The 23,399-nt window shown below is 38.7% G+C and overlaps 1 protein-coding gene across 3 annotated transcripts; it reads right to left on the bottom strand.

The window, feature by feature from the left end:
• Positions 1–9,135: 9,135 nt before the first annotated feature.
• On the bottom strand, positions 9,136–23,199 carry LACC1 (laccase domain containing 1). Of its 3 annotated transcripts, none has more exons than XM_019971222.2 (7): positions 23,064–23,199; positions 20,673–21,277; positions 19,844–20,022; positions 16,470–16,635; positions 13,948–14,173; positions 13,365–13,525; positions 9,136–12,453 (listed from the first exon to the last, which is right to left on the bottom strand). In XM_019971222.2, the coding sequence occupies exons 2-6, from the start codon at positions 21,220–21,222 to the stop codon at positions 13,366–13,368; spliced, it is 1,281 nt and encodes a 426-aa protein (XP_019826781.2). In that variant the 5' UTR covers positions 21,223–21,277; positions 23,064–23,199; the 3' UTR covers positions 9,136–12,453; position 13,365. The 3 variants fall into 3 exon arrangements, with proteins under 3 accessions (XP_019826781.2, XP_019826783.2, XP_070656132.1); XM_019971224.2 differs by lacking the exon at positions 23,064–23,199 and adding an exon at positions 22,971–22,989; XM_070800031.1 differs by lacking the exon at positions 23,064–23,199 and adding an exon at positions 22,673–22,817.
• Positions 23,200–23,399: the final 200 nt, after the last annotated feature.

The following is a 23,399-nucleotide window of genomic DNA, read 5'->3' as shown; positions in this document are numbered from 1 at the left end:
ACCATAGCCTTGACTAGATGGATCTTTATTGGCAAAGTAATGTCTCTGCTTTTCAATATGCTATCTAGGTTGGTCATAACTTTCCTTCCAAGGAGTAAGCGTCTTTTAATTTCATGGCTGCAATCACCATCTGCAGTGATTTTGGAGCCCCCCAAAATAAAGCCTGACACTGTTGCCACTGTTTCCCCATCTATTTCCTATGAAGTGATGGGACCAGATGCCATGATCTTCGTTTTCTGAATGTTGAGCTTTAAGCCAACTTTTTCACTCTCCTCTTTCACTTTCATCAAGAGGCTTTTTAGTTCCTCTTTACTTTCTGCCATCAAGGTGTTATCATCTGCATATCTGAGGTTATTGATATTTCTCCCGGCAATCTTGATTCCAGCTTGTGCTTCTTCCAGCCCAGCGTTTCTCATGATGTACTCTGCATAGAAGTTAAATAAGCAGGGTGACAATATACAGCCTTGACGTACTCCTTTTCCTGTTTGGAACCAGCATAACTGTGCTCAGACCACCAAAGAGTAAAGCATGAACTGCAAAGAGTGACTTTACAATGGAGAAATCTAACAAACACTACCTCAGCCAGGTGACCAATGGTGCTAAGTCATGGGGATAGCACTTACCCATGAAATGACTTCACCTCTGTGGTCTTCTTCCCCCAAATCCATAATCTAAGTTTAATTAATAGAAAAACATCAGAGAAATACCAGTTGAGGGGCATTCTATAAAATACCTGACCAGTATTCCTCAAAGCTGCCAAAGTCATGAAAAATAAGGAAAGCCTAAGAAATTTTTGTAGCCAAGAGGAGCCTAAGGAGATATGACAACTAAATGCAATGGAGTGTCATAGATGAGATCCTGAAACAGAAAAAGGACATGAAAACAAAGGACATCTGAATAAGGTTTGAACTTCAGTTAAAAATACTGTATCAGTATTGGTTCAGTAATTGCAATAAGTGTACCAAACTAATGTAAGATGTTAGTAATAGGGAAAAGTGGTTATGTTTTGGTTTGTCTTGTTTTTTACAATTCTCTGTAAGTCTAAAAGCTATTCTAAAATAAATCTTTAACAGGAAAAAAAAAAAAAAAAAAAAAAAGCCTGAGCCAAGGTTTTCAATCCAGGGCAGAGAAATAAATATGTTTTAGACACAGTTACATATAATTTTTTTCTTTTGAAAAAAGTATGTGCTTAGTTGCTCAGTAGTGTCTGACTGTTTGCGAGCCCATGGACTGTAGCCCGCCAGGCTCCTCTTTCCATGGGGGTTCTCCAGGCAAGAACACTGGAGTGGGTTGCCACTTCCTCCTCCAGGAAAAAAGTATAGTTCGTTAAAATAAATAGAAAATATTAAAAAGATACAGAAAAACGGAAAGGAGAAATGAGTTTCCATAATTTCACCATCTAATGCAGCTACTATTACTATGATTTTATTTTCAATCATATATATACATATATATAAATTTTTGTGAGTTTTCTCATATTGCAATCAGACTTGACAAAAAATTTAATTTCTTGGAAGTTTTTCCCTTTCTTTTTTTTTTTTTTTTTTTGAAAGTTTTAGAAACAGTAGAGACAAGGATGGCTTTATTTCAAAAATAAAACACTTTATAACAAAGTTGTCCCTTGCGTATCAGGATGGTAGTAGTGGTTGCTAATACATTCTTGAATTGTTTTCTATGGTGAAGGCTCATATCTCGTCTCTTTCTCTCTTGAGAGAAGACATCACTGACAGTGTTTTCCACTATGAATGTCAGAGTCTCATATTTTGCAGAAGAGTTTCTCTCATTGTAAAACTGGCCCATATGAATCCATAAGCTATAAACCTGACCTTAGTTAGGCCTGATTTGTGGAACTAAATTACAGTAGTATATAAAAATTACATTCTAAATCATATTGAGAAAGCTGCTTATGAGGTTTCCCTTTCTTATATTGAAAATAAATCTTACACGTTGTTGTTTAGTCACTAAGTCATGTCTGACTCTCTTGCAGCCCCATGAACTATATAGCCCACCAGGTTCCTCTGTCCATGGGATTCTCCAGGCAAGAATACTGGAGAGGGTTGCCTTTTCCTTCTCCAGGGGATCTTTCTGACCCAGGGATCAAACTCAGGTCTCCTCCTTTGCAGGCGGATTCTTTTACGTCTGAGCACCAATATCTAAATCCATGAGGCAAATATTAACAGACATAAAGGGTGAAATTGACAGTAACTTACAGAAATTGACTTTAACAGCCCACTTACTTCAGTGGACAGGTCATCCAGACAGAAAGCCAATAAAGAAACACAGGCCTTAAATGACACATTAAACAAAATGGCTTAATATTAATAGAACACTCTATACAAAAGCAGCAGAATATACAATCTTTTCAAATATACATGGCACATTCTCCAGGATAGATCACATACTAGGCCAAGTGCTCGTCAATAGATGAATGGATAAGGAAGATGATATGTACATGTATAATGGAATATTGTTGTTTAGTCACTGATTTGTGTCCTACTCTTTTTGTGACCCCATGGGCTGTAGCCAGCCAGGCTCCTCTTTCCATGGGATTTCCCAGGCAAGAATACTGGACTTGGTTGCCATTTCCTTCTCCAGGGGATTTTCCTGACTCAGGAACTGAACCTGCATCTCCTACCTTGGCAGGCAAATTTTTTACTGCTGAGTCACCAGGGATGCCCGAAATCTTATATACAGCTAGTTAATTAGTCTCATTCTACATTTTGTACAGTTAAGTCAAGTGCAACTACATAACTTTCCAAGGCTGAATATCCTGAATCTGCTCTCCTTATCTAGGATGTAGTAAAGAACCAGAGTGGATATCTGTCAAGTTATATAGGAGCTTAATGATGTGTCTGTTGATTTCACTATGAAGGAGATGTGATATTTAAGAAACAAATTGGAAAAGAGGAAAATCCATTGTCAGGCACAAGCCACAGAAATGAGAGGTAGGGAACTAAGAGTGTTGGGGCTGGAAAACAGTTTAGGGGAATACAGAAAGGGCATATGTGTGTTTAAGGAGTGAGGTATGAATAATTATAGAATGGCATGGACTGAGAAGAGCATGAGGGATCATCTGTTTTGCAAATGTGTGGTCTGTGAATATATTGGGAGGAGCATGTGGTTGAGAACAAATGGTCAGGTCAGTTCAGTCGCTGGGAGGAAGTATTAAAATTATTAAAGTCTCTGTAGGTAGAAGCTTGAATTCAGGTAATATTGTTTCATAAGGTTTGATACAAGGCCAGTTTTCCAAATAAAAACATCTGATGTCAAATTCAGTTAGATTGAGGGAATGAGAAACAGTAAATATCCCTGAGTACACATCGCCACCCAGCGGATGAATGTGTGTGATGCACAAATCATATGCAAAGAAGAAGACAAAGAATGTGAGCTTACCACAGGAAGCTTGTGTTAAAACTTTGTGTTCAGGGATATCATATGTGATGCAAACCTGAATCACACCACTCATGCAAAAGCCAGACTAGATTTTAATACATATTTTTCAAAGTATTCTGATAAATGAGAGGCTTTTAGCAGTGAAAGAAAAATATTATGAGTGTGCTTACCACATTACATACTAGAGTTTCACTAAGGCTAATAAAACTGAAGTTCATGAATTTCCAATAAGACAAATAAGAGACATTTAGCTTCTTATATGGCAGAAAGAGGGCTGCCAAGGCAGAGATTCGAGATTCAAGTCTTGACTCCTCAGGGTACCAAAAGCTTTGACGAAAAGTCAGGGATGAATTAAATTTTGGCTCAATACTTTTTGAGTTTTCCTTCATCTGCTAGCAAATAAAGATTTATGAGATTAGGGATATGTAGGGACAGTGGGTGGAAGTTGGGTATTTAAAGATGCATTGAATCATGTTTATACAGGGATTTCCTAATGGTTCATCTTGGAGGGATACAGCAATATTCTCTTGGGATAACTCAATAAAAGTCTTCTGGTATTCTACAGAGAAGTCTAAACCTATATACTGTGTTCCCTAAAAAGAAAATTTACTCAAATGGAATGACATTAAAAGTCTAAGGAAAATTAGTGTGGGGCTTTAGTTTTTGCTATGTCTATGCAGTATTCTAACATAAAGGTTTGTGCATCCACTTTTGAACACCTTTCAACAGGGAACCCACTAACTAATGTGTTTTTCCTTTGTTGGGTCTGGTATTTATTTATCTAATCCTACTTATGAACTAATAAATTAGTCTATTACTGTTTCACCAGTGTTGGCAGAAGATGTGAGATGTCTGAGTCAGAGACAAAATTTTCCATTTTTCATAGTTAACAAGTAGGATAAACATCACATTTGAGTTAGTTTCCCTTATGGTCCAAGGTCAATGAGGGCACCAAAGAGGGGCCCAGGTATATTATATGCACACAGTAGGGTTTTGTCCTAGGTTAAGAACACTGAGCTTGGGGAATTCACTGCTTTTATAATAAGTAGTGAACAAGTCTGTCTTTTCTCCAAAGTGGGATCTCTAACTTATCCCTCAAAGGCTGCTTGCTTCAAACTACCCTGATAAATGGTCTGGCGGGGGGAGGGTGGCAGGGAGGAAACAGCAGATGGGGCCTTGCTGGGGTACTTAAGGATTATGGCAGGTTGCCTTTCTATAATTTCCACTAATTTGTTCTTTTTTCTTTCTATCCCTTCAGCATTTTGTACATCAGATACCTGTAGTGTGTTTGAATTCCATTTAGACTTCTTTTCTCCAAACTAATCATTTCTAGCCCTTTGACCATGCCTCCCATAATCTGGCTTTGAGTCCCCTCACCAGTCAGTTCACTTGCTCAGTTGTGTTCAACTCTTTGTGACCCCATGGACTGCAGCACACCAGCCTTCCCTGTCTGTCTCCAACTCCTGGAGCTTGCTCAAACTCATGTCCATTGAGTTGGTGATGCCATCCAACCATCTCATCCTCTGCTGTCCTCTTCTCTTGCCTTCAATCTTTTCCAACATCAGGGTCTTTTCTAATGAGTCAGTTCTTCACATCAGGTGGCCAAAGTATTGGAGCTTCAGCTTCAACATCAGTCCTTCCAATGAACATTCAGGACTGATTTCTTTTAGGATTGACCGGTTTGATCTCCTTGCAGTCCAAGGGACTCTCAAGAGTCTTCTCCAACACCACAGTTCAAAAGCATCAATTCTTTGGCACTCAGCTTTCTCTATGGTCCAACTCTCACATCCATACATGACTATTGGAAAAACCATAGCTTTGACTAGATGGACCTTTGTCAGCAAAGTAATGTCTCTGCTTTTTAATATGCTGGCTAGGTTGGTCATAGCTTTTCTTCCAAGGAGCAAGTGTCTTTTAATTTCATGGCCGAAGTCACCACCTGCAGTGATTTTGGAGCCAAGAAAACAGTCTCACTGTTTCCATTGTTTCCCCATCTATTTGTTATGAAGTGATGGAACAGGATGCCATGATCTTCATTTTTTGAATGTTGAGTTTTAAGACAGCGTTTTCACTCTCATCAAGAGGCTCTTTAGTTCCTCTTTGTTCTTTGCCATAAGGGTGGTGTCATCTGTATTATCTTGAGGTCCTGGCAATCATGGTTCCAGCTTGTGCTTCATCCAGCCCGGCATTTCTCATGATGTACTCTGCATATAAGTTAAATAAGCAGGATGACAATATACAGCCTTGACATACTCCTTTCCCAATTTGGAACCAGTCCATTGTTCCATGTCTGGTTCTAACTGTTGCTTCTTGACCTGCATACAGATTTCTCAGAAGGAAGGTAAGGTGTTATGGTATTCCCATCTCTTGAAGAATTTTCCACAGTTTGTTGTGATCCACACAAAGGCTTTGGCATAGTCAATAAAGCAGAAGCAGATGTTTCTCTGAACTTTCTTTCTTTTTACCCTCACCATTAGTATTGCTTTTCTTTGACCTTATACAAGGATTATTTCCCAAAATATAATGTTCCAAATATTGTCTAATCAATTTATTAGAAGAAAAAGACATTGCTTTGCATATTCTAGAAGTATACTTCTATATGGCAACCTGGGATCCCATGAGCTTTTTTGGCAGTCCCATTAATTCTCATTGGAAAACACTGACTTTTATCATAAACTCCTATTAAGCCATACATTTTTATTCTGTCCTAGTCTATTTTTATGCTAGAGGATAGACTCTTCATGTAGTTTTTCATTAAAGTAATCATTGTATCAACCAGATTCCATTTCATATAATAGAAAAGATGAAAGTAAGCTTATTATTTTAAGATAGATGTTATTTAGCAGAAAAGGCAGTTCCTTGTTGTCTGATAATTTTGTGAATTATTCCTCCTCTATATAAGAGAACAGTCATTTAATATAAATGACATACAACCCTCAAACTCTTCTTTTAAACAAGAGTTCAACCGATTTTTGCTATCTTCTTTCCACTCTCCACACCATGTATGTACAACGAGTTGACATTGTTCATCTTCTGCTTTAAAAAAAAGAAAACTGAAACATGTACATATTTTTTGAAACAGAAATGTTACTTTAAATATTACTAGCAGGGCAAGAAATTATGGCTCAATTGAAAACATTCAGGAAAGCAGAGTAAATAGTACAATGCACCCCCAGATAACCATCATTCAGGTTCAACAATTATCAAGATACTGCCACACTTGCATCATATCCGTTTTATTATTAAAATATTTCATAGTAACTGGCATGTAACATATCAGTTTACTCCTCCATAGTTCAATAAGGATTAACAGACACTTTTAACAAGACTGCAATATCATTAACCCCTAGAAAAATTAAATGGCACCCCACTCCAGTACTCTTGCCTGGAAAATCCCATGGGCAGAGGAGCCTGGTGGGCTGCAGTCCATGGGGTCGCAAAGAGTCGGACACGACTGAGGGACTTCACTTTCACTTTTCACTTTCATGCATTGGAGAAGGAAATGGCAACCCACTCCAGTGTTCTTGCCTGGAGAGTCCCAGGGACGGGGAACCTGGTGGGCTGCCGTCTCTGGGGTTGCACAGAGTCGGACACGACTGAAGCGACTTAGCAGCAGCAGCAGAAAAATTAATAATTCCTGTCATTTAATACCTCAACCATATTTAAATTTTTCCCAATTGCCTCAAAAATGTAGGAACCGCTCATTACATGGGATTGTTAGGTCTAATAAACATACTTTTATCTAGAACAGTCTGCCTCCTTTTTTTGGTAAAATAGCCAATTTAGTTTTTAAAAAGTTTTACTGAAGTGTAGTTGACATCTTGGTTTTGGCTGTATCTCCTATCCTTTTTACAGTTCTTGACCAGTTGGAAACTGGATCACTTTTTTACTTCCTCGAATTTGTGGTATCAACTTAATCCTCTCTTCCACATATTTCTTATACACCGATAATTTAGCTTGAGAGCACTAACAGACTAAAACATGTGCTTAAGGAAAGTGAAGGAATAGGGAAGCACTGGTAAGATGTAAATGTAGTAATGAGTGATGCAGAAATAAGAAAATAAAGGATGAAAATGCAAAACTCAATTGTCACATAAATCAATCTAATTTACACTCAAATGTTTCTCATGAAATGAGTACCCTTTTTTATTGTTAGAAAGGACTGTAGTAGTTCGAGCTATTGCATCGGCTAGAAATTTTAATTGCTTAAGAAGATAGAGTAACTGGACACCCCAGCCTTCTGAGAATTAAAAAGCTTGCTCCAGATACAAAAAGTACATAGTTCACCTCAGGCCCCTGACACAAACACAGGGGGGATGTGACATAAGCATATCTTTTTCTACACAGAAAATGCATCTGTGGGGAGAGTATGAGAAGTTTGTCTCCACATAACTGACATGTGATCATTGAGTCCAAACTAAATTAAATCCAGAAAAAACAGTACTGGCAGATTTCCTCTTCCTTAGTTACAGGATGACCTAGCATGGAACAGTGCATTACTTACAGGAGCTGCCTCATCTTTGCCATCACAAGTAAAGTTTAAAACATTGCCTACAATGGAAACGGGCATGCTCTAGGCCAGAGTTCCCATAAACACTACAGTGAGCACAGGGACCACGCTTCCATCCTTTACTGCACGATTCACAAAATTTTTATACAGAGAAACCTGATCCACTGCATCCAGTGTATTTTGTGTGAATTTACACTAGCTAGGGCGAACAGGCTATGTATCTTACATGGCACATAGATATTTCTCATTTACTATTTAGCACACACACAGATCCACGTCTACACACACAAATACACAGATAACTGAGTGGACTTCTACAGATTGAAGGCATTCTCTAAAAGTTCACATAAAGAAGTAGGATGGATACATTGGAAGGATAACTTCAGGAAAACCAGGTGAAAAAAATGTAAAATCCCACTTTGAGATATAAAATGATGTAATTCATATGTCATTGTCCTCTTAGTTCCAGCTTATGAATCCATGGGTATTATCTGTTTGCCACGTGACACAGAGTAAGCTTCTCTGAATTTCCTCCCTCAAAATCTACTTACAGAAAAGCAGTTACTGGAGATTCTGTAGAAGTGAGACCCAGGGAGGTGAGGATTCCTAAATGTTTTTATCTACTTGAAAGTGTAAAGAAGTTGTATCTAAAATGAGAGCTTTACAAGTATTTTGTACAAACACATAGGTTAAGATTGGTTCAACTTTATACCAAGCAACAGAACAGAGCTACTTGTAGAAAGTAGCAGAGCTACTACCTCGTCATGGAAAGACCATTTTTTTGCATTGCTTTGTAAAGCAATGGAGTATAGCATAATTAGTCACTATGCTACCCCTTGGGATTTCAAATTACAATTAGATAAATTTTAGTTTGATAATTAGTACCTCTAAAAAATGATCTCCTGAACTCTGATTTAAAAAATTAATTTATCGTCTCACTAAAATGATAACTTGTATTTCCTATGTGCAGTTAGAAGCAGTACCGAGATTGAAAACAGAACAAAACTTACTAAAAGTCATCATTGTAGTTACACCCTGAAAGTCCCAGAAACCTACATACAAATGCTTAAACGTGAGAGAGACTCTTGTAGAGGCAATAAGATATGACCATTTAACAGTAACAGTCTGTTTCTGAGTTATTGAATCAATACTTCTCACTCAGTAAAATTGCAAGGAGACAACTTCTCTTTATATGCTTTGACACAGATAATCCAGTCATAAATAATCAAATGTAATTTTTTTCAAAAATAATTTTTTATTTGGCTTTGGAATATTTTGGTACATAAAGTAAAACATGGCTACCTAATACTCTGCATTCAACAGATTAATATAGAGCGACAAATTGGAAAATTACCCATTTTTCTCAGTGGAATTATTCTTTAATCTTATAATCGTGAAACAAAAGAGTATTTTGCATGAGTTTGAAATTGCTCTTATAATTTGTATTTAATGCCTTCCCTGAATTGGAAGACATGAGGTATTTTAAAAAATGTATTTATTTTTTAACTGAAGTATAATTGTTTTACAAAATGTTTTCTGCCAAATATCAACATGAATTAACCAGAGGTATACATATGTTCCCTCCGTCTTGAACCTTCTTCCCATCTCCCTCCCCACCCCACCCCTCTAGGTTGTTACAGAGCCCCTGTTTGAGTTTCCTGAGACATACAGAAAATCCCCATTGGCTATCCATTTTACATATGGTAATGTAAGTTTCCATGTTACTCTCTCCATACATCTCACCCTCTCCTTCCTCCCCCAATCTGTCCATAAGTCTGTTCTTTATGTCTGTTTCTCCACTGCTGCCCTGCAAATAATTTCATCAGCACCATCTCTCTAGATTCCATATATATGCGTTGAAAGTCAAAGTGAAGTCGTTCAGTCGTGTCCACCTCTTTGCGATCCCATGGACTGTAGCCTACCAAGCTCCTCTGTCCATGGGTTTTTCCAGGCAATAGCACTGGAGTGGACTGCCATTTCCTTCTCCAGATATATGTGTTAGTACCCGACATTTATCTTGTCTTTCTTACTTTGAAATGAGATATTTTATATAAATTTCTCATGAGTTTCATAAAAGAATTAAACAAACAAGGTATCAGGTTGTCACAACCATACAACACATATCACAGTATTGAAATTGTTGTATTGACTGTCACCTTTCACTGGATATTAAAAAAATATGGGCTACAACTGTATTTTTTAATCTACCCTAGCACCTCAACAAAATTTTGACTGAGTATAAGAATACTGACATTAACAAAAAGTCGTAAAATTTTAATTTAGATAGCTTTGATTAACTGTAAAATCTGAAATGAGATATGGGGTCACAAGACATATAGGTTCAAATCTTACTTTATCACAATTTATGTGATTTCAGTCTCTAACTCATCGGGGGTCATCTGAACAAAAGGAATAGCACCTGACTTATGTACTTTAGAGTACCTGTAGGGTAAAATGAGGTAATGGATGAGAAGTACCAAACAAACGTAATTTTCTGCATATTCAGGTAAGAAATACATGTACGAAATAAGAAATCCTTTTAAGGTTCACTGTGACAAAATTCATGGTAAAAATAGGTACCATACCATTTCCCCAAGTGAAAACACCTTTTCTCTTCAGCCTACACATACGCTTAAAACTACTCACCCCCGCCCCTCCACACACACAGTATACATATACACCCCTTGTGTCAAAATACAGCCCCCAGTGTTTTATGTCCTCTGGACTTCCCTGGTAGCTCAGATGGTAAAGCATCTGCCTACAGTGCGGGAGACCCGGGTTCAATCCCTGGGTCGGGAAGATCTCCTGGAGAAGGAAATGGCAACTCACTCCAGTATTCTTGCCTGGAAAATCTCATGGGCAGAGGAGCCTGCTGGGCTACAGTCCATGGGGTCGAAAAGTCAGACACACCTGAGCAACTTCACTTACTTCAATAAATACTAGCAAAGTAGTGTTGACACTGGTGCATCCTCTTCCTCAAAGCACTGAAATCCATCACCACAATGACCCATAGAACAGCCTCAACACAGTAATCTACTAGCTTCTTATTTATTTTTGTGTTTTGGCTGCAACCAGCGGCATGCAGGATGATCCCTCCCACCCCTGGCCAGGGATCAAATTCAGGCCTCCGTGGTGGAAACACCAAATCCTAACCACTATGCCACCAGGAACTCCCTGAAGATTTCTTTTTGAGTACTTCTCATATTTATGCTGGCTTCTCTCCCCAAAATGACTGTATATATATATTTTTTTCTAGATTAATCTTTTTTACTGGTTCAGTTTCTGGCTCTTCAAATGCAGGTGTGTAAGGTTTCATCCTTGGACCTCCTTTTTTCTCACTCTGTGTTTCTGTGAAGATGACTCAGCCTATTCTAGTAGACCCAGGCACTATCTCTGCACAGCCAACTCCCAAATCTCTCTTTATTCATGGCTCCTTCCCAGGTTCCAGGTCTCTATATCTAATTGTTGATCACATATTTCCATCTGGAAGCCCTTCAGTCTATGTGTCAAATTCATTATTCCTCCCGTGTCCCAAACCTCTTCCCCATCTTGGCTGCCCCTCCAGATAGTCATCAAGCAGAGACTGGGGAGTTATCAGGGATTTCCCCACTGGTCCTCACCTCTCACCTCCATGCTCTAGGAATAGGATCTGCAGATTCCGTCTCTGAAATGTCATACTATTTCATTTACTCTCAATTTTAATTTCCACTGCATTCGGGCTTCATTATTTTTTAAAGTATTCTGATTGTCTCTTAACTAATCTCTCTGCTTTAGTCTCTCACAAATCCATCATGTTAATATAATGCCAAGGACATAAAAACACTCTCCTACTTTCTATACCTACTCTTTGCCTGGAAAATAAACTCCAAAATTCTTTGACATAGCAGTCAAGACCCTAATTTGTTTCTAACCTGTTTTTCCAGTAACTCCTACCCACACCCTCCTCTTTCTAGAACACTTTCAGTTTCATGCCCTAGTTTATGGTATTCCCTTAACCTGTTATGGTTGTTCTTTTTTTGTCAAAAGTCTGTATGTCTTTCAGATCCATGTGACAAGTCATTTTCTCTGCAATACCTTCTCCAGTCTGTGTTCCAGATAGAATTAATCCTCCTTCTCCTGTACTCTTCTGCTGTTAAAATTAAACTTAAGTGTTAGAAGTGTTTATCTCTTTCACTACATTAGACTCAAAGGGAAAAAGTATTACTCATCTTGATTTCATCTATGATTCACGGAATGCTTGACAAATAGAGGCTACCCAATAAATACTAAACTGAATAGACTTATTCCTGATGTATGTAACAAATACAGAGGACAAACTTTAAGAATAATTCTTATCTGTATAACATACAAACTGTATCATATTGATTTTGTGTCAGTTATTGTTAAAATCAATAAATCATTTGGCTTTGGATAATAATGAAAGTATATATGAAAGTTGAATTATTCATTGTAATCCTTTTGGTTTTAAGTATATTAAACAGCTACATTTCTTTCTTACAGTTGGTTTGGAAGGAAGCAGGAAATAGTTATGCAAAAATCCAGTCAAGTATCTGTAAAAATACATAGAAATCAAATATGAGACCGTTAGTAGTGCTATTAAAGGAATCACTAAATTTATTAAAGTCTTTTGTATATTAAAGAGTTAAAGACATTGTAAAGACTAAAAACAATATTCAGTTAAAATAACCTTAAAGAAAATCAGATATATGCTAAAGAGTTAGTGCCATATCACTGTCACAAAATTTTGTATAACCAAAAAAATCCATCTCTAAGAAATACTAATTTAATGAAATTACACTCAATCCTGTTCTATGATTGTAGCTCAAGTGTCAGCAAACTATACCCTGTGGACCAAATCTGGCCCCTCACCTGTTTTTTTGTCAACAGAATTTTACTGAAGTACAGACATATTCATTCATTTCTGCTTCTGTCTGCTTTTGCTCTACAAAAGCAGACTTGTATAGCTGAACAGAGACGATGTGTCCCACAACACCTAAAATGTGTACTATCTAGATCTTTAAAAAAATTGACCAACTCCTGCTACAGATAACCAGTTGGAAGTTTGGTTTTAAAACTAGGCTGGTCTGTGTATGTATTATTACTCTAGAATTTAGGTTTTTAAGCAAGGATTTCTTCTTAAAACTCAAAAGAATTTAAAAAATTATAAAGATGTTATGATAAAAATAGAAGATGTTGAGCATATAGGAGAGTTAAATGGCATACAAAAAGGATTTAATGAAAAATTGTTTTACTTTTATACTCTTATATATACTTATACTTTCCTTTTATATTAGAGTACATCACTGAAAATGAACTGTTCTACCATTATTGTTTCACTAAAAAGTAGAAAATTAATTCTTCCTACAGGAATAAAGGAGTGAAGTTAAGTACAATTATTTTTCAAAATGAGGGGAGGGAAAGGTGGAAGCAGGGAGGAGAAGGGAGAGAGAAGCTACTGTACCTCATTCTCTAACTGAGATGAAGCCAATCTGTGTACCAAAGTTAGGGCCATCGCGGACATGGGAAAAATACTTGTCAGGATGACAAGATGTACAGAGGTTGAGATCCTGGTTCTGGTCCTGAATATTCTGTGGTAGAATTCCTCCCTGTTCTAGAAGAATCCTTAGGATAAAGATTTTTCGAAAAACAGAAACTTTACCAACAGACAAAGCAGCATGGAAAAAGCATTGATATTAGTGTAAAAGAACTCTGGAAAAGATCTGCTTGGAATAATGCAAGTTGTCATTCAGTTACAGAACAGGGACACAACAGGAAATGGTAGATTTCACCATTACAATTCTGGACTGAAATCAGTCGTTATTGTTGTTTAATCGCTAAGTCCTGTCTGACTCTTTTGTGATCCCATGGACTACAGCCTGCCAGGTTCCTCTGTCCATGATGTTTCCCAGGCAAAAAAACTGGAGTGGGTTACCATTTCCTTCTCCAGGGAATCTTCCCAACCCAGCGATCAAACCCACATCTCCTGCATTGGTAGGCGAGTTCTTTACCACTAAACCAACAGGGTAGCCTGAAATCAAACATACCTAGTGGCTTTACGGATGTCAACATAGGGATTTGGTGAGTCCAACAGCCGTACACATCCGGGATCAAGATTATGAAATGCCTTTGCTGATTCCCTTGGAAGAGTAAAACAGCACGGTCCGACTGAAGGCCCCAATACAACAATAATGTCTTCCAAACTGCAGCCATATTCTGCTCTCATAGCGTTCACTGTAGCCATAGCAACACCTAACATGGTACCTCTCCAACCTAGTAAATAGGAAGAAAGAGAGCTAAGCAAAGTCCTAACATAACAAAATTCATCTTAATTTATATCTAAGTTAAAAATGAGCAGGGTCAGTTTATGTATTTTTCCTAAGGGTCCTTTCACCTCTTAGTTATTGTGAATAATTTATGTTTTGAGCATAGGTGTTTAAATATCCTATTGACATCCTGCTTTAAATTCTTTGGATATATGTTCAGAAGTGGAACTGTTGGATAATATGAATTCTATTTAAAACTTTTTGAGGAATCATCACAGTTTTTCATGGCAGCTGCATCATTTTATACTCCCACCAATAGTGCATCATGGTTTCCATTTCTCTTCAACAAAACTTATTTTCATTTTTAAAAAAATATCAGCCATTCTAACGGATGTGAGGTGATATCCTGTGGTTTTTATTTGCTTTTTCCAAATTAGTGATGTTGGGCGTCTTTTCACATTTTTACTGACCATTTGTATATCATCTTTGGAGAAAGATCTACTAACGTCCTTTACCCATTTTTCAATCAAATCTTTTAGTTTTTGTTGTTGTTGAACTGTAGGTATTCTTTTTGTATTTTGAATATTAACTCCTTATTAGATGTATGAACTGCAAATATTTACTCTCAATCTGTTGGGCTGACTTTTTACTTTGTTGATTGTGTTCTTTGATGCACAGAAATTTGTTTTTGATAAAATCCAACTTATCTATTTTTACTTCTGTTGCTTGTGCTTTTGGTATCATATCTAAGAAACCATTGCCTAATCCAAGATCACAAGGATTTACACTTAATCTTTCATTTTTAGAGTTTTAGCTCTTACATTTAGATCTTTGATCCACTTTGAGTTAGTTTTTATATATGACGTAAGGGTCCAATGTTGTTCTTTTGCATATGCCTATCCAGTTTCCCCAGTACCATTTGTTAAAGAAATTGTCCTTTCCCCATTGTATAGTCTAGGTACCTTGTCAAAAATCATCTGACCCTATTGCAAGGGTTTGTTTCTGGAATGTCTATTCCATTCCATTGCTCTATTGTCTTTATGCCAGTACTATACATACTGTTTTGATTACTGTAGCTTTATAATAAGTTTTGAAATTAAGAAGTATGAGACATCTAACTTTGTTCCTTTTCAAGACTGTTTCATTTATCTTTCATAATTTTAAATTTAATGTTTCAAAACCCAGGAAGTAACAAATAATATTCACGTTTTATATCCAGGAACTAAGACTCATATTTTAAATAACTTTTGACAATGTTAAATAGTAAACCTGACTTCTAGTCATTCAATTCCATTACTTTAGTTAGATCAAAACAAACAAAAAACCACTTTATTTGTCTATAGTCTAAAATGCAAACAAAGTAGCCATAGATTTACAAGCACTCCTCATTTTACATAGACTCATTACCACTGGATAATCTAAATAGTATTTTTAAAAAACTTCCAACAAACAAAATTCCAAAACCTTAACAAACATAGCACCTAAAAATTCTTTGTTCTTATTTTCAGAGAATAGTTAAAGCTAATCAACTATAACATATTAAACTACATGCAATTTTCCAAACATATCTTGTTTTTTACCTTTACACTTGCTGCTGCATTTCAAAAACACCTTCTATGACATGTCTAACCTTCCTATTCCCTATTACCTAGACTTCAAGGGTAGACTTCTCAAACCAGAGACAATACAACTCAGTACAACTCCCCTGGGAATGTTTTGAAAAGCATAAAGGCTTTTCTTTTTGGTTATTACAACAAGTACAACTGGCATTAAGAATTTTGAAAGCCAAGCAAACTTAAGTCTGCAATGTAAGACTATCTTGCCCCAAATGTTAATAACACTCCTGCTGAGAAACATTGGTACCTAGCCAAATCCTACAAATCTCCCAGGAATCAGCCTAGGTAACTGCTTTCTTTAGGGATTATACTCTGAGTCACATAATTTGACGTAAGTACTCCTTGTATTTGCTCCTGACCTAAGAGTCTACTAGCCCTCTTCTATCTTTACTTATCACCATGGGTAGTAATTAACTATTTAAATGCTGGGAAAGACTGAGGGCAGGAAGAGAAGGGAATGACAGAGGATGAGATGGTTGAATGGCATCGTCGATTTAATGGCCATGAGTTTGAGCAAGCTCTGGGAGATGGTGAAGGACAGGGAAGCCTGGAGTGCTGCAGCCCATGAGGTCACAGAGAGTCAGACCATTACTTACAGAATGAACAAAAACAATGTCCATCAGAGAAAAATTATAACTTTCCCCCCAAATTGGTAAAAATCCTAGGTGCTTAACTAAGTACACTTACCAGAGTGAGCAACCCCACATGCTTTTTTGACAGGATCTGCAAAAACTATCGGAATACAGTCAGCACCAAGAGCTGCTATTGTGACTCCTCTTTGATTTGTGGTGATTCCATCATAAGATTCAGGCTCCTTCCTTCCCATAATCCAGACATCATTGGCATGATCAGTCTAATACCAAAGATGTGAAATAAAAATGTTTTTAAAATAGAATTTCTCATACCATAAGCTTTTCTGAAAGTATGTATTTTGTACAAAATTATATAACCAGTTTAAGGTTACTAGCATTCCTTAAATACATCAGGTCCATATATATATAATAACAAATTTATTTAACTCTATGATATGATAATCTCTATGTATTTTCCTCAAAGGAAAACAGACTTCAACATTTAAAAAAAATCAAAATAGTACTGATGAACCTATTTGTAGTGCAGGAATAGACACGCATACAAGTGTAGTATTCACAAGTGTTCACAAGTGTAGTGAACAGACTTGTGGTCACAGCAGGAGGGCAGGGAAGAGAGGGTGGGATCAGTTGAGAGTAGTATTGACATATATACACTTCCATATGTAAAACAGATAGCCAATGGGAGGTTCAAAAGGGAGGAGATATATACATACTTGTGGCTGATTCACATTGTGGTACGGCAGAAACTAACACAACATTGTAAAGCAATTCAGTTCAGTTCAGTTCAGTTCAGTCGCTCAGTCGTGTCCGACTCTTTGCGACTCCATGAATCACAGCACGCCAGGCCTCCCTGTTCATCACCAACACCCGGAATTCACCCAAACTCATGTGCATCGAGTTGGTGATGCCATCCAGCCATCTCATCCTCTGTCATCCCCTTCTCCTCCTGCCCCCAATCCCTCCCAGCATCAGCTGACTTTTCCAATGAATCAACTCTTCACATGAAGTGGCCAAAGTATTGGAGTTTAAGCCTCAGCATGAGTCCTTCCAATGAACACCCAGGACTGGTCTCCTTTAGGATGGACTGGCTGGATCTCCTTGCAGTCCAAGGGACTCTCAAGAGTCTTCTCCAACACCACAGTTCAAAAGCATCAATTCTTCGGCACTCAGCCTTCTTCACAGTCCAACTCTCACATCCATACATGACCACTGGAAAAACCATAGTCTTGACTAGACGGACCTTTGTTGGCAAAGTAATGTCTCTGCTTCTTAATACGCTATCTAGGCTGGTCATAACTTTCCTCCCAAGGAGTAAGCGTCTTTTAATTTCATGGCTGCAATCACCATCTGCAGTGATTTTGGAACCCCCCAAAATAAAGTCTGACACTGTTTCCACCATTTCCCCATCTATTTCCCATGAAGTGATGGGACCAGATGCCATGATCCTAGTTTTCTGAATCTTGAGCTTTAAGCCAACTTTTTCACTCTCCTCTTTCACTTTCATCAAGAGGCCCTTCAGTTCCTCTTCACTTTCTGCCTTAAGGATGTTGTCATCTGCATATCTGAGGTTATTGATATTTCTCCCAGCAATCTTGATTCCAGCTTGTACTTCTTCCAGCCCAGCATTTCTCATGATGTACTCTGCATAGAAGTTAAATAAGGAGGGTGACAATATACAGCCTTGACGTACTCCTTTTCCTATTTGGAACCAGTCTGTTGTTCCATGTCCAGTTCTAACTGTTGCTTCCTGATCTGCATATAGGTTTCTCAAGAGGCAGGTCAGGTGGTCTGGTATGCCCATCTCTTTCAGAATTTTCCACAGTTTCTTGTGATCCACACAGTCAAAGGGTTTGGCATAGTCAATAAAGCAGATATAGATGTTTTCTGGAACTCTCTTGCTTTTTTGATGATCCAGCAGATGTTGGCAATTTGGTCTCTGGTTCCTCTGCCTTTTCTAAAATCAGCTTGAACATCTGGAAGTTCACAGTTCACGTATTGCTGAAGCCTGGCTTGGAGAATTTTGAGCATTACTTTACTAGCGTGTGAGATGAGTGCAATTGTGCAGTTGTTTGAGCATTCTTTGGCACTGCCTTTCTTTGGGACTGGAATGAAAACTGATGTTTTCCAGTCCTGTGGCCATTGCTGAGTTTTCCAAATTTGCTGGCATATTGAGTGCAGCACTTTCACAGCATCATCTTTCAGGATTTTAAATAGCTCAACTGGAATTCCACCACCTCCACTAGCTTTGTTCGTAGTGATGCTTTCTAAGGTCCACTTGACTTCACATTCCAGGATGTCTGGCTCTAGGTGAGTGATCACACCATCACGATTATCTGGGTCTTGAAGATCTTTTTTGTACAGTTCTTCTGTGTATTCTTGCCATCTCTTAATATCTTCTGCTTCTGTTAGGTCCATACCATTTCTGTCATTTATTGAACCCATCTTTGCATGAAATTTTCCCTTGGTATCTCTAATTTTCCTGAAGAGATCTCCCCCAATTAAAAATAAATTAAAAAAATTCAAAATAGTCCATCCATCACGAACAGCCCTCACTAGAGATCGGTAAATCTCTAACTGCAGTAGTTGTTTAGTCACTCAGTTGTGTCCGACTCTCTTTGATTTAATTGACGGCAGCACACCAGTCTTCTCTGTCCTTCATTATCTTGTGGAATTTGCCCAAACTCATGTCCATTGAGTTGATGATGTCATCCAACCATCTCATCCTCTGTCACCCTCTTCTCCTCCTGCCCTCAATCTTTGCCAGCATTAGGGTCTAAACCTAATAGCAGTACCTTCCACGAAGTACTAATTGACTGAAAGAAATTAAATTTCCAAGTCAATAATATCTTTACTTTTCCTGGAGTCAGAGAAATCTAGAATCCTGTAAGAAACAATTATCAGTTTTACCCTAGTTCCTCCTAGTGTTGATATAGAAAACAATGGCTTTTCTCTCCCACCATTCAGGAAACTTACCTCTAAATCAAAAAGGCAGTGGTACTATACTCTGGGGCTTTCCTCATGGTTCAGTGGTTAAAAAACAAACAAAAAAAACTCACCTACCAATGTAGGAGACTCAGGTTTGATCCCTGGGTCAGGAAGATACCCTGGAGAAGGAAATGGCAACCCACTCCAGTATTCTTGCCTGGGAAATCCCATAGACAGAGGAGCCAGTGGGCTACAGTCCATGGGGTCACAAGAATCGGACACAACTTAGTGAGTAAAAAACAACTATACTTTTAGATGTAAGGAGTTCCAGATGTGTGTGTGTGTGTGTGTGTGTGTATTATATCACAGAATTGATCTTTAGAATATGATATGTATCTCTAAGAAAAATAATCACAAACATTATCCTAAGTTTTAGATAAAACATTAGATGTAAACATTAAATAGCTTATTTAAAGTCCATATAGTCATTGTCAGAGTCAAGAATATACTTTAAATCTTCCAAAATATGAAACAAAATTGTACCTTTATTTGGTAAAATTTATTCACATTAAATCCTGCAGCCTTCCCCAACCTACGCAGATTTTCTTGAACAACAGCCTTGGGATCTCTCCGTTTGGAACTACTGAAGAGATTGAATGAGCTAAGAGTTGGTATGTAAGATATCCCACCTGTTCTTGTAGTAAATCCATGTATGAAAGTATCTGTTGAGGATAAACAATGAAGATTAAAACCAGGCTGTACAAAAGACTATAAAGCCTTACAAAAACCCAGTCTCTCATTAAGACTTTCCCTAATAACCTCACCCTGCATTAGTTTATCCAGTTTCTAATTTCTACAGCTCTTTATAGCTTCATCTGTTCTTATGACACAATGTTTTGAGTTTGTTTTACCTTCTCCATGGGATTACTGCTCTTCAAAGGGTATCTTTTCCCCATTAGTTTTTGTTATCCCAATAGCATATAGCTCACAGTAAATATCCTTTTACTAATAAGTGAGATTGACTGTTTTAAATTTCACTCTTCTGTGAAGGCACTACGGAGTTAAGGTTTCAGAATTTCTAAGTAGGAAATGCTTAGGGTCATAAATCTCACCTAAAACCAAGGCTGGGGGACTTGTCTTAAAGCTGAATTTGCATAAAGCAAATTTATTTAGAGTGGCTTTGAAGGGACTATCCCTTCACACTCGTGACTCTATAAGGCTGTCCATGACACTCCCATGTTGTAACTGATGCTAAGGAACACATAATCTCACACCAGTCTACAAAAGAAGCAAGGTTAAAAGCGATGAACAACCTGTAAAGAAAGACTCGCTTTTCATATTCAAGTAAAACAACTGATAGTGTTTAACATACCTGGGATCAAAGGAGATGTGATAATGGTTAATTCTCCCTTCAGTGCCGGCAAACTTCTCAAATATGTTTCTATTTCATTCTGGATTGCTTCTAGTTCTTGAGATGTGATTATGTTTACTTCAGTAGACTGTTTCAAAAGACCTCCCTTCAAAGTCATCTGTAGATCTTCAAACTCAAAATTGTAAACATCAGTAAAGAGTTGATCAATGAAAGCCTTCATTAATGTCTTCCGGTGCACAGGCACAATTACCTTAATGCAACTCAAATTCCTTTCATCAACTTTTTGTTTAATTGTATACAAAGAGGCAGCCATGCTGGGATTGCTAACAATCTCAAATTCTCTCAAGAGAGCTGATAATCCATTGCCTGTTTCTAATTCACAGTTATCATGGTCACAGCTGATGTTACTACAACACATTATGCAAAAGAACTTGGCCTTGGCACCATGGTGATATCGGACTGCATTCAATATCTTTAATAATGTCTGATGACAGTTTTTCTGAGAGTTCAGTTTCAAACCAAAGAGATCAATCAACACTGCTTCTGCCATCCTTCAATTCTGTACAAAGTTCTTGAATGAAGTTTGTGTGTCCCCCAAAATTCACCTGTAAAGAAAAATTAGCATAAGTAAGAATGCAAAATTATATCAATATAGTTATAGTTACAACGGAAACTTGTGGATGGGTAAAAAGAAGAATTGCATTGATTTAAAAATGTAACCAGAATAGCGAGCCTGTACTCCTCCCAGAAAAGCTAATCCACTGTTTATCAGAAGAAAACCATGACAATGAAAGCAAAACCAGCTCTTAATTCATTTTGTGAGTGTACTTTACCTCTTTCCAGTAGAACAACAGGTTTTGTTTTGTTTTCAGATAATAAATTTTAAGCGAGGAATTACTTATTGACTTGGAGGAAGTCCTGTTTTTTAATTACAGGGTGTCAATGTATCATTGATATATCATTAATCCTGACATGATAGGCTTGTTAGGTCACATCCCTTCCTAAGAGATACCTGGGCCTTCAGTTCAGTTACTCAGTCATGTCTGACTCTTTGCAACCCCATGAATTGCAGCATGCCAGCCCTCCCTTTCCATCACCAAATCCCGGAGTTCACCCAAACTCATGTGCATTGAGTTGGTGATGCTATCCAGCCATTTCATCCTCCGTCATCCCCTTCTCCTCCTGCCCCCAATCCCTCCCAGCATCAGGGTCTTTTCCAATGAGTCAAGTCTTTGCATGAGGTGGCCAAAGTACTGGAGTTTCAGCTTTAGCATCAGTCCTTCCAATGAACACCCAGGACTGATCTCCTTTAGGAAGGACTGGTTTGGTTGGACCTCCTTGCAGTCCAAGGGACTCTCAAGAGTCTTCTCCAACACCACAGTTCAAAAGCATCAAGTCTTCGGCGCTCAGATTTCTTCACACTCCAGCTTTCACATCCATACAAGACCACTGGAAAAACCATAGCCTTGACTAGATGGACCTTTGTTGGCAAAGATATGTCTCTGCTTCTTAACATGCTATCTAGGTTGGTCATAATTTTCCTTCCAAGGAGTAAGCGTCTTTTAATTTCATGGCTGCAATCACCATCTGCAGTGATTTTGGAGCCCCCCAAAATAAAGTCTGACACTGTTTCCACTGTTTCCCCATCTATTTCCCATTAAGTGATAGGGCCAGATGCCATGTCTTAATACCTTGGCCTTAAGTTCAATAAAATTAAATGGAGTTGCATTTAAAATTAAAAAAGTTTTTTTTTTTTTTTTCAGAAAAATTGTATTTCTGCCCACCCCCCGCCCCCCCCCCAAACAGACTCACAGGTATGAGCGGTTACCAGCAGGTTGAGGGAAGGCAGAGAGGGGCAAGATAGGGGTAAGGGGATTAAGATACAAACTACTATTTATAAAATAAATAAGCTACACGGGTATATTGTACCCCACAAAGAATACAGCCAGTATTTGCGAATAACCTTAAATGGCGTATAATTTATAAAAACGTTGACTCACCATGTTGAACCCAAAATTAATATTGTAAATTAACTGTACTTCAATTAAAAAAAAAAAAATCCGTTTTGAAGGTTAAGAGCAGAGATGACCGAGAGGTTTGCCTCCAGCATTCACGGGTATGGCAGCACCTCGTTACATTAGCACTTGGCACTCGGTCCCTTCCTAAGTCCAACGGTCACGCAAGCAACTGCCATTTGGATCACGTGCGCACCCCCCACCCCGCCCGGCTCTCCTCACCCCTGCCCCCGCCCCAGCCCGGCTCTCCTCACTCCCCGACTACACGCACACGGTTTCTCACCCCAGCCCCTGCCGGCCCCTCCGGGCTGCCGCTCTGTCTCTGGTGACCCCTCCGGTGTCAGCCTCTGCCCCTCCTAACCCCCGCCCTCCGCACCGAGTAAAGCCGCACGACAGACGCCTCGGCCACCGCCCGGTAGACGCTCGGCCCCGTGGGTCGGCCGCTGCCCACATGCCGGGCCCTCGCCCCGACTCCTGCAGCCCCTGCGGGCCTTTCTGACGGTCGGGCGCACACTCGAGGCCGTCCTCCGTCACTTTCGGTTGCACGCTCGGCGGCGAGCTCGAGCTCTGAGGCGTCTGCCGGCCCCGGTCCTGAGCCTGAATGAGACCCAGAGGCCGCGAGCGTGCGCCCCCGCAGTCTTCAGCCGGGTGCCCGCCGCTGTGAGGGCGGCGCCCGTCCCGCCTCAGCCGCTGCACCAGTTCGACTGCGGAC

The sequence above is a fragment of the Bos indicus genome, chromosome 12 (assembly GCF_029378745.1).
Source record: "Bos indicus isolate NIAB-ARS_2022 breed Sahiwal x Tharparkar chromosome 12, NIAB-ARS_B.indTharparkar_mat_pri_1.0, whole genome shotgun sequence".
Classification (NCBI taxonomy): Eukaryota; Metazoa; Chordata; class Mammalia; order Artiodactyla; family Bovidae; genus Bos; species Bos indicus.
The sequence above is the reverse complement of the archived record's forward strand: the minus strand, read 5'-3'. Positions and strand labels throughout refer to the sequence as shown.